Source organism: Schistocerca gregaria, chromosome 8 (genome assembly GCF_023897955.1).
Source record: "Schistocerca gregaria isolate iqSchGreg1 chromosome 8, iqSchGreg1.2, whole genome shotgun sequence".
Taxonomy (NCBI): Eukaryota; Metazoa; Arthropoda; class Insecta; order Orthoptera; family Acrididae; genus Schistocerca; species Schistocerca gregaria.
In genome coordinates, this window is record NC_064927.1 from 272,140,265 (window position 1) to 272,154,626 (window position 14,362).

At 39.4% G+C, this 14,362-nt stretch overlaps 1 protein-coding gene across 1 annotated transcript in view; it reads left to right on the forward strand.

Moving 5' to 3' along the window:
* The first annotated feature begins 8,207 nt into the window (after window positions 1-8,207).
* Window positions 8,208-14,362, forward strand: part of LOC126284850 (protein diaphanous) — a 346,639-nt gene continuing 340,484 nt past the window's right edge. Inside the window, exon 1 of the mRNA XM_049984081.1 lies at window positions 8,208-8,865. Within this exon, the coding sequence (XP_049840038.1) occupies window positions 8,830-8,865 (36 nt within the window). The 5' untranslated portion in view covers window positions 8,208-8,829. The remainder of the gene's footprint in view (window positions 8,866-14,362) is intronic.

Here is a 14,362-nt window from a genome sequence, read left to right on the forward strand (position 1 = left end):
CTGGATTGTTATTTTAGTTATTGTTACCTATATATCTAGCAGTGAAAACAGCCATTGAATTTAAAATTTCAAGTGGACCACTGTTTTCTGGGTTGTTGGGAGGTCCATGCTGTTCTTTTCTCACAAACTGCTTCGCAGTGCACTTGGGTAATTTTATGTATTGGCAACCCTGACCAGTGTTGCCGAAGTCATCTTATTGCTTAAGTGTCCACCCCCTAATTTGTCCTTTATCACAACTATCACCAAATTTGTAAGTGAAAAGGACAACATTGTTCGTACACTGATATTTTCTCTTAATGTAGCCAGCCAAAAGTGCCATATACGAGGCTGTCTATAAAGTATCCGACCTTTGGCCAGAAAAAATATTTCGAAGACCCAACAGGATTGGAACCCTAATCCCCTTCAAAGGATACCCCTTGTGCTTGTACACACTTAGCCCACTGATCCTTTCACAGCTGGAAACACCTCTGGAAGTCGTCTTTTGGGATGGTGTTCAGCTCTGTTGTCATGTCCCGCATTATCTCTTCTCTAGTATCAAAATGGGAGCCTTTCAGTGGCGTCTTCAATTTTGGAAACAGCCAGAATTTTCAAGGAGCCACGTCTGGAGAGTAGAGAGGTTGGTGAACTCCTATAATTCCATGTTTGGCCAAGAAATTTTGGACCAGGTGGGATGAATATGCGGGGCCGTTGTCATGATGCAGTTGCCAGTTTTTCACTGTCCACATCTGGTCTTTTGCGCCGAACTGCATCACAGGGTCACCGGAGAACATCTTGATAGTATTCCTTTGTCACTGTTTGCCCCTCCAACGCATATTCATGGTGATCTTTGGCCTTAGAAACTCGGTATGCTTCCATTGCGACGATGCTCTTTTTGTTTCTGAGTCTTACCTGTACACTCATGACTCCTCTCCAGTTATGGTGTTCAGAAACCCAGGATCAGTGTTGGTGGTGTCAAGAAGGTCCTGTGCAGTGTCAAAATAGAGGTTTTTTTGTTCTGGTGACAACAACTTGGGCACGAGTTTCGCAGCCGCTCGGAGCATGTTAAAATCATTATGCAAAGTTTGTGCAGAATCTTTAGTCAATTCAACCTCTTGGGCAATCTCCCGCACAGTCAAATGACGATCTGCCATCACCAAATTTTGCACCCTCTCAACAACAGCTGCACTCCGAGCAGTTTGGGGCCTGCCAGAATGCTGGTCACTCTCCACTGATGTGTGGCCACTTTTGAATTGGTTGAACCACTCCATAATTTGTGTTACACCTATAGTATCTGAATCTTATGAATTGTTTCGCTTTGAGAATCACCAAGCTTTTGACAAAATTTGATGCAATATCTTTGCTCAACACATTCAGTCATCTAGAGAGAATCGGTAATCCGACAAACGTGTTGTGTAGCACCACATTCAGTGTCCGACAGGCAGCGACTGGTGTGCTGGAAGATGGGGACGAACTTCACACATGCGCATAAAGGTCTCTTCCTTTACTGTGTACAGTGGCGCCACGCTATTGTCTCTATTTTGCGCAGGAAAATCAAAGGTCAGATACTTTTTAGACAGACCTTGTCTCATGTTGTCACATGAACATTCTGTTTGCCCAAATGGTATTGCATTAACAAAAGGCACACAAAAACTTGCTGTATAGATGTATCCCATTTCCTTCATTCCTCTTTTACGCAAAACTGTGACAGCAACAGCTGAGGCAATATTGACTGATAAATTGTATAGTAAAAGTTTTCAGCCAGTATATAAAGACAACTTCTCCATCATTGAACAGTATATCAAAAGGAAAATTCACTACAGAAAACTGTAAAATTATGAAACTGAAAATAGCAAGCCAATACTTATCTTCCAGAGACAAAATTTTAAGTACTGCCAATAAACACGAGTAAGATAAAATGATCCTGTCTTTCAGAACTGTTAGTCCCATCCCCAGGGAGCACTAGAGCAAGTGCGATTGAATGAGTGTGTGTTGGACTGGTCCATTGGGAAGAAAGAATTTCTTCAGCATCAGAGAGAGCCTGCTTAAAAGGTTTGGGATGGAATTGGGCCTGGGACTGTGAATTGCTGGACTGGAGTTTGATTATGGCTTGAGCTGGGCTTGGATGAGGAGACATGTTCCCCCTTCTCTCTCTCTCTCTCTCTCTCTCTCTCTCTCTCTCTCTCTCTCTCTTTCATTGGCAGAAGGAAATTTTACCCCCTGAAGGTAGAATATGACCAGCCATTCTGCCTTCTTGTAATAGGATTATTAATAATGTTGTGCTCATATTTTAATCAGTTTAACATTGCACAGATGAACTGTATAAACATGTCCACTCTTATCATACACTGTAAGGTTGCTTTCACAGTACAAAAGTAAATATGTGATGATTTTTCAGTGCTAACAAAACACTTGAAAAACTTAATGGTGTAAATAAGTTACAGTAAATGTTGTTTCAATTTCAGTTTATTTCTGTTGCACTATTTGTGATGATAAAAAACATAAAGATGTTATCAACCGAAGGATAGTTTGAACACCTCAGTGTTTCCCTAAACGTTGTCCTAGTATAGGGTGTATGCTGTTGGCCTACTATGACCTTTGAATTGATTTATCCAGTCCATTATAGGACCTACCATTTAAAAATGATTCCAAACCACGATGCAAAACACAACATTTAACGTTAACAAACATTGCCAGAGGTGACAGAAGTGAAAATTGATAGTTTGACAGTTAAACTCAAAGGACTGATGGGATTTCCATAGCTCATGGTCTAGTGGTTAGCGTTGCTGCCTTTGGATCACAGGTTCAATTCCTGGCAGGTTTGGGAATTTTGTCCGCCCGGGGACTGGGTGTTTGTGTTGTCCTCATTGTTTCATCGTGATTCGGGAAAATAACAAGACTGGACTGTACAAGTATTGGGAATTTGTATGGGCACTGATAACCGCATTGTTGAGTGCCCTGCAAACCAAATGTTGTCATCGTCTGACGGGCGATTGAACAGGAGGAGGCCACAATCCATGCTTTGCCACTGAGAAGATAATCTAAGGAAAGTATTCCTAGGTATAAATACCCAAATACACTATAAAACCTTATGTTAAATACACTGCTAAAAAAATGCATAGCAATATTAGCAGATCCCTGCTGTTTCTAAGCCATCTTTTTTGGTCAAATCAATAAATTTCCTGTTATTTATATAATAGGTGTGGATAAGACCAAATTCAGAATGGGTGAATTACATTTCTTTGCTTTTATGACATTAATATCTTAATTAGTGGTTCAAACTAAATAGTATATGACATAGATGAAACAGAAATGAGTAAAGTGTGTTAATGATTTTTTAAAAATTGGCTTCTAAATCATAAAGTCTTTTGTAGTGCCAGATAGTCACCTTCATGTTATGAGGACTGATAAACATAATTTCATGAAGCATCATGCATAAAATTTCGAATTCACTGCTTTTCTACCATGTATTCACAAAAACAACTTGTTTATAGTTGATCGATGTTTGGCACAAATGCTTACAAACACCACCTGTTATGGGATTCATTTTCTTCCAGGCTTCCATTCAAACTGATATCCAGGAAATGGATATTGTGAAGGTATGACCCTGGTTGCTGTTTCTAACTCTGGCTAATCACAGGTCTCAATATATGCTGTTAACTCTGAAGTTTCTCTAATTTTACTAACTGGACTTTTCACAATACATAAGCCTACTTAGTAAGGGGCCAAGGCTGCTGAGCAATACACAAAAATTTTCTGAACAAAGAATTTGCGCACTACTTCCTCATAGGAAGTCTTTTCAGCAAAGACGACATGGAAGAAACTTGAAGGTGGAAATCAATATCCAACAATGGGGATGCCATATTAAGATCCATCTGTTTTATTCATACCTCAGTATGTGTTTGAATGGGTTATATCAGTTACTCAGTTGGATTTTTCAATGCCTCCTTAATACTTTTGGATGGCTTCCCTATTTGGTGGAGGTGAGTTTTTTGAAGTTATTTCAGGAGAAGTGAGTCTGCATAGTATATGCCATCATTCTCCTCATGGTTTGTGGCTTGCAAGATTTTAAAGCACATTGCACTGTGGAATAAATGTGCTTATGTCAAAGATAACACTGTTGGTATCTCTAAGAGTAAAACAAAACAAGCACAGACTCAGTGAATCCAGAGTGCTTATGATTGTGTAGTTGATTGTTATAGATGGTATATTTTGGAATGCCAGGCAGTGAAGCCCTAGAATATTATTTCCTTTGACAGCACAGATATGAAATGAGGAGTTTCCATGAGCTGGAAACCCTCATCTCGGTTGAGCAAGTTGTCGGCTAATTGCATTTCCATGGCTTCCTTGACCACTGAATCCCAGAAGGATGAGGAGGTGGCCATCATCTTGACTGCAGTGGATAAATATTGTACTTCCACTGGCTATTTCATGGATTACAGGAAAGTTAAGATACTGGCCACAGTCTCACCCTGTTGTGATTCAGTGGTCAAGGATGCTGTGGAAATACAATTAACAGTCAACCTGTTCAATCAAGACAAGGATTTTCAGATCAACAAGTGATGGAAACCCCTCATTTCACACCTGTGCTTTCTAAGGAAATATTGTTGTAGATCTTCACTGCATGACATACCAGTATATGCCATCCATAATAATCAACCAGCACTGGGGATTCACCAACTCTGTTCTTGCTCTGTTTTACTCTTAGTGCCCTAAAGTTTTATCTGTGACTGACACTCCTGTTGTCAACAGTGTTAACTTTGACACATGGGTGTTTACTCCACAATATAAAGTGCTTTAAAAATCTGGTAAGTGATGCACTGAAAAAAGCTGAAAGGTTGAAAGCTTTTGAACTGAAATATCAGTAAAAGAGTTAATGATATCCCAGGTCCTCTCAAAAAAAATTATGAAATATATGATTCGCTAGAAAAAGTTGAAAGAGCAAAAGTGTGCAATAGTATTTCTGGTACTTCAAATCTGAACCAGTGCCAACCTTCCCACACCATAAGCATGTGTTAATTTCCAGATCTTATTTCTATTTAGAAAATATGAGATGCCAAGGAAAGAACTTTACTCCTGTGTAATTTGTTGAACATTTCATTTTCCTGAGTGGACTGCCAGAGTTTGAAGCTGTGTCTCAATTTCTTCCCAAAAATATATATTCAGTGGATGTTAGTGAAGCCTGTATATAATTCTTAGCATTTACTGAAGAATAAAAACTATTTTCAAACTGTAATTAATTATTGTTACCTAAGAATAAATGTAATTTAATACTGTTAACAACATTACTAATTGCAACTTTGTGGCAGTTCAAAACTGTCTCTCACTTCGGGACTAAAACTAAGAACTTTGCCAAACACGGGCTATGATCGTACTGACAGCTATGCAGGCACAATCCATGATCCACCCTCATGGCTTCACTTCCACCAATATCTCTCTACTGCTTTCCAAACTTCGCAAAAGTTCTCCAGTGTACCTTGCTGGTCTAATACTACTGAAAGAAAGGATATTGCACAAAAAATTGGCTACAGCTTAGACATTCACCAATAAGAGCGTGGCTGACAAAAGAGAAGGTTCCTATGGGTTTCTATAAGTCCATCTTTATACAGATAATTGCATGACCTCAGCTGTTCAACATAAAATGTTGAATCAAAACACCTTCAGTAGCCTAAATTTCCAGTTTCATTTGATCAACCTGTGTCAGCACTGTATTATGCAGTCTTCAGACTCCCCTGACTGACGTGTGGGAAGAATCCCTCTTCTGCTCCAGTCAAAATAGGGGCTAGCATTCAGGGACTGGTATCTGTATATTTCTTCTTAATACAGTGATTCCTTCAATCACCACCACTTGCCTGAAGGCAGTATAATGTAGCACTGAAACAGGTTGCTCAAATACAATAGCAACAGGAAATTTAGACAGCTGAAGTTCTTTTGATTCGATCTGTCCTTGTGGGTGTGGTGCACAGCTTTAATTAACTAGGAAATTTCAGAACAGAATTTACTTCACTGCAGAAGGAAAGACTGGTTTTGGAAACATTTCTAGTTACTTGAATAGGTGCCTACAAAAGTTATGAGTACTATTTACTGATGACTGTATATTATTTGCAGTGCAAAATTGATTAGACTGTCAAAGAAGACCCAATTTTGAAAAACCAGTTATTATCTATTCATGGTTACAGTAAGAGCTTACTTACCAGACGTGTTTTTGATGTTTGATTTATTTATTTATTTATTGTGTGTTCTGGTGATCCATGTTGTAAATATATCACCTGATATAAAACTTACCAGTTTTACAAATTTGTTGGTATTATTACCCATATTTAAATATCTACAGCTTTGGTTCTATCACAGAAAAATAAATTTTGCAGTTAAATATTAGAGAAAATATTTTATAGGAAAATATGTACATTTACAGTGATAAATAGACAATATCACAAATAAAGATCTGGGAGTGTATCTGAAAGTTACAGGTACATGTGTACTATTCACTGTGGCTCAGCAACTCTTCTAAAGTATAAAATTACCCTTGCAATAGGAGTTGCCTTGAATTTGTTTTAAGGAGAACTCTTCTAAATTGTTAATTTGTGAAGACTGGGCACTAAAAATCTTACAGCCACATCTTTTCTTCTAGTATCACAACTGTAATACTTTTTATGAAACACATCAACGAGAATATATATTGTGCAGTGGGCGTGAAGATTAAGTTCCTTAAAAAAGATTTCTGCTTGTGGCTCTAGGGTGGATTCCACTGATAAGAATTATGGCTGATTTCTGTGCACATAGCACTTTCGTAGCAAGTGACTTATTTCCCCAAAATATGATTCCATATCCCATAATGGCATAAAAGTAATCATATTAAGTTGATTTAATGGTTTCCATATTTCTATAAGATCAGACAATGTGTAAAGCATAAGTTGCACAATCCAATCTCTTGTAGAGATTCAGGATGTGGTTTGACTAATTTAGTTTGCTGTCAGTATGTAAGCCCAGTTATTTTGAAATGGTCACCCTAATTAGCTGCAGGTCACTTAGTGTTTCTCGTAATTCTTCATCTTTCGACGTTGCGTGAAACTTGATATAGTTTGTTTTACTGTAATTAACAGAAAGACAATGTTAAACCAGTTCACAATATCCCTGAAACCTGCATTAGCTGACACACTCGAGTTCATCTGTTGATTTGTCAATTAGAAGAGTTGTGTTCTCAACAAAGATGGTGAGTTTGCAATAATCTGTACGAACAGGTAGTTCATTAATAAAAAGTTAGGGGCCCCAGAATGGAGCCCTGATGCATTCAACATGTGATGGTGCCCCATTTTGATGATGCTGAGAGACCTTCTCGACTATCCAGTACAACTTTCTGTTTGAAAGATATATATGATGTACATTTTAGAGACAGAAGGCAACTGAATCCACATCCCTTGACTACTTTCTCTGTTCTATCTAAAAAGAGAATAGAAAGGTAGTCACATGATACTAATGTAGACTATGGCAAAATTTTTGCATGAAGTATTATGCTCTGAGCTACTTTTCTATAATTCTGTCTGCACTATTATCCCGCTGTAACATGTTTGAAATATTTTCTGACTGCCAGTTTGTGGGCCCACCTCTCTCCAGTGGTGTTCCGTGCAGTCACTTAGCACCAACATGTTGCACTTAACGAAACAGCATAAAAAGCATTAATAATAAACCATCAGCAATCTGCCCACTTTAAGTAGTAAGTATATGTGTTATAAATTAAATGGGGAAATATAGGGCTATTACATGCAAGTTCATTGTATTGTTTGATTCCAAATAACTGTTTTTAAAGAACAATTATTTCACTGATGCACGAAGTTGTTTAAATCTCTCGTTGGTTCTGATAAATATTGCTTTCGTGAGCAACATTTTGAAGATGCATAAGAGAGATTCTGTTATTTGCAAGCAGTTAAAAAGAGTACAGTATTGTTTGTTACGAAATTATGGAAAAATAGAGGTGAAAGGTTTTTTTCCTCTCTCTCTCTCTCTCTCTCTCTCTCTCTCTCTCTCTCTGCATAGTTATATGATTAAATGAAATGCAGCTGTTAGTTTTATGACATACAACCCAAGAAACGATTTTACAGCAACTACCAATACTTGTGTGGCAAATTCATAATACAACTTCAAACAAAACTCGCATATTTCTCCAACTGTCAAATCCCTTCCCCCACGTGCATTGCTGCCGTCAAGTTCTGCCATCTATGAGCGTGGTTTAGAGGTTTCGCGTCTTTTGTTCACGCTCGGCGTCGAACATCTGTGACGCTAATAGTGTCTCTGCTGCCAGTTTTGAAATGTTTAAGAACAGTGGATACACGTGCGACAGGGAAGATTTTGTGTATTTTCGTTTTATTGTGACAAAAATCACTAAATGGCCTTAGCGATGATATGAATGTATTATGCCGATAATTGCGTACACGGAGCAGGAAAACTTGTTTTATGGTTTCGCGTTGTGCCAACATCTGTGGTGTGAGTTGGTGTACTTTTCAAACGTTTGTTGTCTAGTGTGTACCACGTCTGTACTAAGGTGTCCCAGGGGGACGCGCGCGGGTGCTGAATGTGTATGATAATGTGCATGTGAAAATAAGAACTCGTACTAAACGCATTGTGTATGTGGAAACAGTGATTTATAAGACCACGAATCCGTACAGACTGTTGTTCGTGACAGCGAGTTTAACATCTCATATTAATAACATCTCGTTTCAATGCCAAATGCATAAGACTTTACTTTCCATCGAAGGAGCCAATGTAATTGTGTTACAAAGTACAAAGGAGGCTTTGCGTGTGTTTTTTTCCAGTGTTGGAAATGTGAATTATATATAAAAGGAAATAACATTCAGGATGTCACGACAGGAGAAGGGGAAGTCTGCCAGCTTCGTAAGTACCTTCCTTCCAATTTGTCATTTTACCTCTTGTATACACAGCACTGGTGAATTCACTCCTTAAGGCTCATGGGTGCGTCTGTTGATTATTTAATTTGATTTTGTTGTCAAAACACAATGACTGTCCTAAACATTGTTTTGCCCTTATGTTAACTGAAGTACGCTAATTTGACTCTTGGCAATTGTGCTGCAGAATTAACTGTTGGTCATTTCGTACAGAAATTGTTGAGATGACTATGTCAGTCAGTTGATTCAGGTTTATAGGTTTTTCGAGATCATTGAAATGTCGGTACACAAGATAGTCATAATATTCACATTTTGTGCTTCACGGAGCAGTACTGCTACTTTTAAATGAGTAGCGCAGTAGGTGTATCGTTTCTATAATTACAAAGTGATGCTACTCTCCTTTGTATTAAAACGTTTGTATTAAAACTTGAGTTTCCTTTACGACACTGGGTGCAATAAGAATGTTGTAAATTTAATGTTTTTTTTCCGAAGAATGTTCGGAGGTATCATGATTATTTGTATTAAACTGCAGTTTTACATTTCGTGTACAGAACAAATCGGGAGAAGGCTACGTTCGACATGGCACATACTGGAGGATACATGTACACCTGCATCAGTGCATTGGATGAGATGTGATCTAACAGCACAGTGTTTATTGACATTGGAAACTTCGCGCACTTTCCAGTTTTCCCTGCTAGACTCTTCAGTTAGCAGGTGGTTGGTTTTAGTGTAAGCAGTGTTTCATTTCATGAGCAGTGTACGTTCACAAGGATGTTCATGTCATCCGACACCCACATCACGTATCTCTGATTCACTTATGTGTTAGTACGTCGCTTCTATCGCAGCGTTAGACCTTCGTAAGAACCTGTCACCAGTGCGGTGGGAAGTATGCCCTACCGATTCACAACCACTGGCACAGAAGAAAAAGCATGTTACGGAACAGCTGTTTATACTTGTGTGGTACTTCTATACCAGGTATTATGCGTACTTAATTGACTTTTGTAAAACAAATCTGAGAGAGATTCCCTCGCCCATTGTCCTAAACATCTTTATTGCCATTTGTCTATATCTGTTACAGGCAAATGAAGGAGACTAGACTGTGGGTGTGATGTACACAACAGCATACATATTCGCTAACGACGTAAAGATTTCCTATGATTTCATTTTCACATTTCTGTGATTTATCATATTGCATACGTGAAAAAGTGACAGTAAAAATATCTAATATTTAGACATGTTAAAATTTAAAACACATTTGCACATTGAGTGCAAATAGCGTACGTGAATAAAACTTTAAAATATCGTATTCACAAGTTTACATTAATTTGTCCAAGTTAATAATGGCTGTGGACTGGATTACTTGAAGGTACTGGTAAGTTAATTTTTAGCTGGCAGTTCCACTTCGGTGCTGCTGTTGCAGGTTCTAAGAGTAATTCCATTCTCCCTGATAAGCACAAGATCACGCCCATGATCGGCCGATACAGATTGTTACGGCGCGCCGCAGTTACGTTAAGGTGTCTTCAATACATGCCCTTTCAGCAAGAGACTCCGTGTATCTTCAGTGACAAGTTCAGTATCTGTTCAGCCTAATCCAGTCCTTGCGTGATATTACTAATCCTGGCGGAACTATTCCTCCTGTGAATGCACCTTATGGATGTTCTGCATACGTGTTCCACCGGTTGTAGCAATGCTCTAACGAGTTGAACTAGATCTTGGCTTTTGTAATCGAACCTAGTTAGTACGCAGTGTTTCTTGTCTGTCAGGTGTGGGCTAGATCTAAGCCTGTTTCTTCTAAGTAGTAGTCGGGTCTGACGATGGAATGGAAGTTGCAGGCCGGTGGATCTTCGGGAAACTTCTGTGTTGACGAACTGTGGATGAAATTTTGTCGCTATAACATTTATTAATTTTCTGTGTTATTGCTCAGATATTTTTTCCCATACAAATATCAATGCAGTCAGCATTCTGCCGATGTTTGCGCAACCACCACGAATCTCATCAGTATAGGAGGCATTCAGTGGAAGTCTCTTGATTTTGTTTCTACGGTGAAAATTTGGCGAGACAGCCGTTCATATGACTTCTCGATCACCATAATTATGTTTCGTCGTACCAAATCACATACAGTTCCGGGGACGGGAATTAGATTCTTAAGAACGAACCAGTGGTGTAAGCAACACACAGCTTCATATTTGCCATTAATGCAGGGCTAGACAAACTGATTTGTCACAGTCTGTCTGTTTTACTCCGGCAAAGAGATTTGCTCTTGTTGCTATCCTGGACGTACACCCGTTATCTAATCGCGTACATCCAAAATTTCTGCCAATATCCGCCTGACAGTGAACCCGATGCAGTTTGTTTTATGGCACTATCCTTTACAGTGACCGCTTGCCATTTCCGCTATTCAGCATGTAAGTGACTTAACTGGTTAATATAGATAGACATTAAGAATTAAGAAGATAGTAATTACTTTTTCGCTGTATTGGAAGAGTATATTCGATCTATGTATCAGCGTCAGTTCTTTATCTGACCTGGAAGTTTACGAAGATCAGCAAATCCATTCATAACAGGACAGTGTTCATGGACGAAAGGGTAAAACATGAGTCAATTGCAGTGCTCTTGGTTTTTCTAATCGAACCTAGTTACTGCGTGGACGTCCATTGTCCTGCAGGAATACGCACTGTTACTTAAACTGGAATATATTCCCGTAATTTACCACATGGTAACGACTGTCAGTTTTATGAGTCAGCTCAGAAAACCAGCCAGATGTTTCTACTTTCGGAGTCGCAGGAATCAACAGAAACACAGCTGCTGTGTTGCCGGAGCCGGTCGTCGGATAAATCCACGTAAATTCAGTAAATTGCTAAGAAATTGTGACAACGCCTTTAAAAGTGTGCGACATCACCTTCATATTATCCAGGAAAAGTAAAAAAACAGGAGATGTTATTGAATGTTTAATGATAGGATGAAGAGTGTTAGACGTTACCAGCAATTTGTACTGTGTTTTGTTGAATGGCTAAAGACGTTTGACATCGATGACTGGAGTATTCTCGTAAAGACCTTAAAATATTTTGTGTAGACTGGAAGAAGGCTAGTAAGACTCCACTCAAGGCAGAGAGTAATTGTCAGGATTGGCGACAACAAGGCAATGAAACAGGTATTGGAAGAGGTGTTAGACAAAGGTGTTGTTTGTCACCAACACTTTTCATTATTTATGCCAAGAAACTAACAGACAAAGCATTAGACAAATCAGGAAGCATAATAATAGATGTAGAAAGGATAAATGTCATCTGGCGGATCTTCTTAAAATTGTAAAGTGTCAGGTGATGACATATCCTTGAAACTACTTACAGAACAATAAAGGTTTTAGCGCTTTTGGGGAGGTTACACATAAAAATTTCTTTGTAAAAGCTGTGGATCACAACAGATGGAGTAGTAACTTTAGGTGTGCCCTTGGGGAAGAGCGCTGAAATCCTTCGTGTTTATGCTGTATATTGATGACCTCAAAGACAATGTTAATGGTAACCTCAGACTTCTCCCAAATAATGCACTTATCTATAACGAAGTTCTCTCTGAAAAAAGCTGCACATATATTTAGTCAGATCTTGATGAGATTTTAAGTCGTACAGAGATTGCCAGCTTGCTTTAAATATTCAGAAATGTAGAATTTTGCATTTAACAAAACGAGAAAACGTAGTGTCCTGAGACTGCAATATCAGTAAGTCACAGTTTGACTGTGGTAAACTCATATAAATACTTGGCTGCAACACGTTTTAGGGATTTGAAATGGAATGATTACAGAGGCTGAAGCATAGGTAAAGCAGGCGACTGGCTTCATTTTAATAGTAGAATACACTAGGGAAGTTGGCTGATGTGGCCGAGCGGTTCTAGGCGCTTCAGTCTGGAACCGCGCGACCACTAGGGTCGCAGGTTCGAATCCTGCCTCGGGCATGGTTGTGTGTGGTGTCCTTAGGTTACTTAGGTTTAAGTAGTTCTAAGTTCTATGGGACTGATGACCTCAGATGTTTAGTCCCTTAGTGCTCAGAGCCATTTGAACACTAGGGAAATACAATCAGTTTCCACTCTACAAAGCGTGTCAGCTTAAAAATCACCCTCAAGGTCCATCCTAGAATATTGGAAATTTTACGAAATAGGACCAACGAGGGGATACTGAACGTACACACAGAAGAGCAGCACGAATTGTAACACGTTTGTTTGACTTGTGGTAAAGTGTCACAGAGATGCTGTAGAAAATGGAGGGGCAGACACTTATAGATGAACGCATGTCATTACAGAGTTTAAAGAACCAATTTTTAAATGATAACTGGTACTATAAAGCCCAACGTACTGCGGCTGTAGAAACCGTGAGGACAAGATTGGATTGATTACAGCGCGCACAAAGGCGATTTAAGCAGCTGTTCTCCCCACGTTCCATGTGTGAATGGAACGGGAAAAAACACTAATTACTGGTACAAGGAGAAGTACCCTCTGCCGTGCCCTTCAGTGGTTTGCTGAGTATGGATGTAGATGTATAAAGTGATCTTTGTAGACATCATCCTGGGCATTCGTATGAAGGGATTCACGAAAGGCACGGTAAGCCTAAATCCAGATACCAAAGGCGGCCAAACCGAGATTTTAATTCTGCTTCGGTCGAAAGCAAGTTCATTGCCCCGTCTCTCTTTGGCAATTCTGATATAGAATGTTCCGTATCCTGTGTCCTGGAGTGCAGAAACAAATGTTTTCCTAAATCGTTTCAAGAGACTGCCAAGTAGTTCCGCACCTGACCGTAATTCCTTTTGCCATTGGCACAGTTATAGTGTAATCAAGAGTGTGCACGGTAATGTATGTATCTATGAGGCGTGGTGTATTTACTGTCGTAGATAGTGGAGGGGTATGAACTATAGCTAAATCCATTTCGCACACAGACAATGAGAGCTGCCCCGCGTGGTCCAGGATCTGGCAGCGGCGGCAGTCTTCCCATGCAGACAGTCGTGCAGTGGTCGCCTGTTTTTCCCGGCTCCCATTTCTCGCATCGCTGACCCTCAGCACCCGTGTCCAGTCACGCCGCACGATCCAGTGCGCAGCCGAACGCTCCCTCACTTTCTTCTGGACTTCCTCTCCTCGGGCTTCGACGTCACACGTCATAATCAACTCCGTCGCTTGTTTTCAGCCTGTCGTTTCAGAGGATAAGAATGTACTATTGTTATTATTACTGTCGTACCGCATTGTAGAATATAAACATGTAAGTGCACAATGTATTTACAGGTTAATGTTTAAATTTGACTGCCATATCCGAGCACTCGCTGTCACTTAATGCAAGTCTCTCAGACGTCCTTTAAAATATGGGATGGTTAAAAAAAAACAGATTTTTTTTTTAAAGACAATCTATGAACGACAGAAACACATTGCACGTGTCACTGGATAGAGGAAAATTCAAAGTTTTATTTTCTCACAGACACGACTATTCACTCAACATGAGCACCATGCGTTGC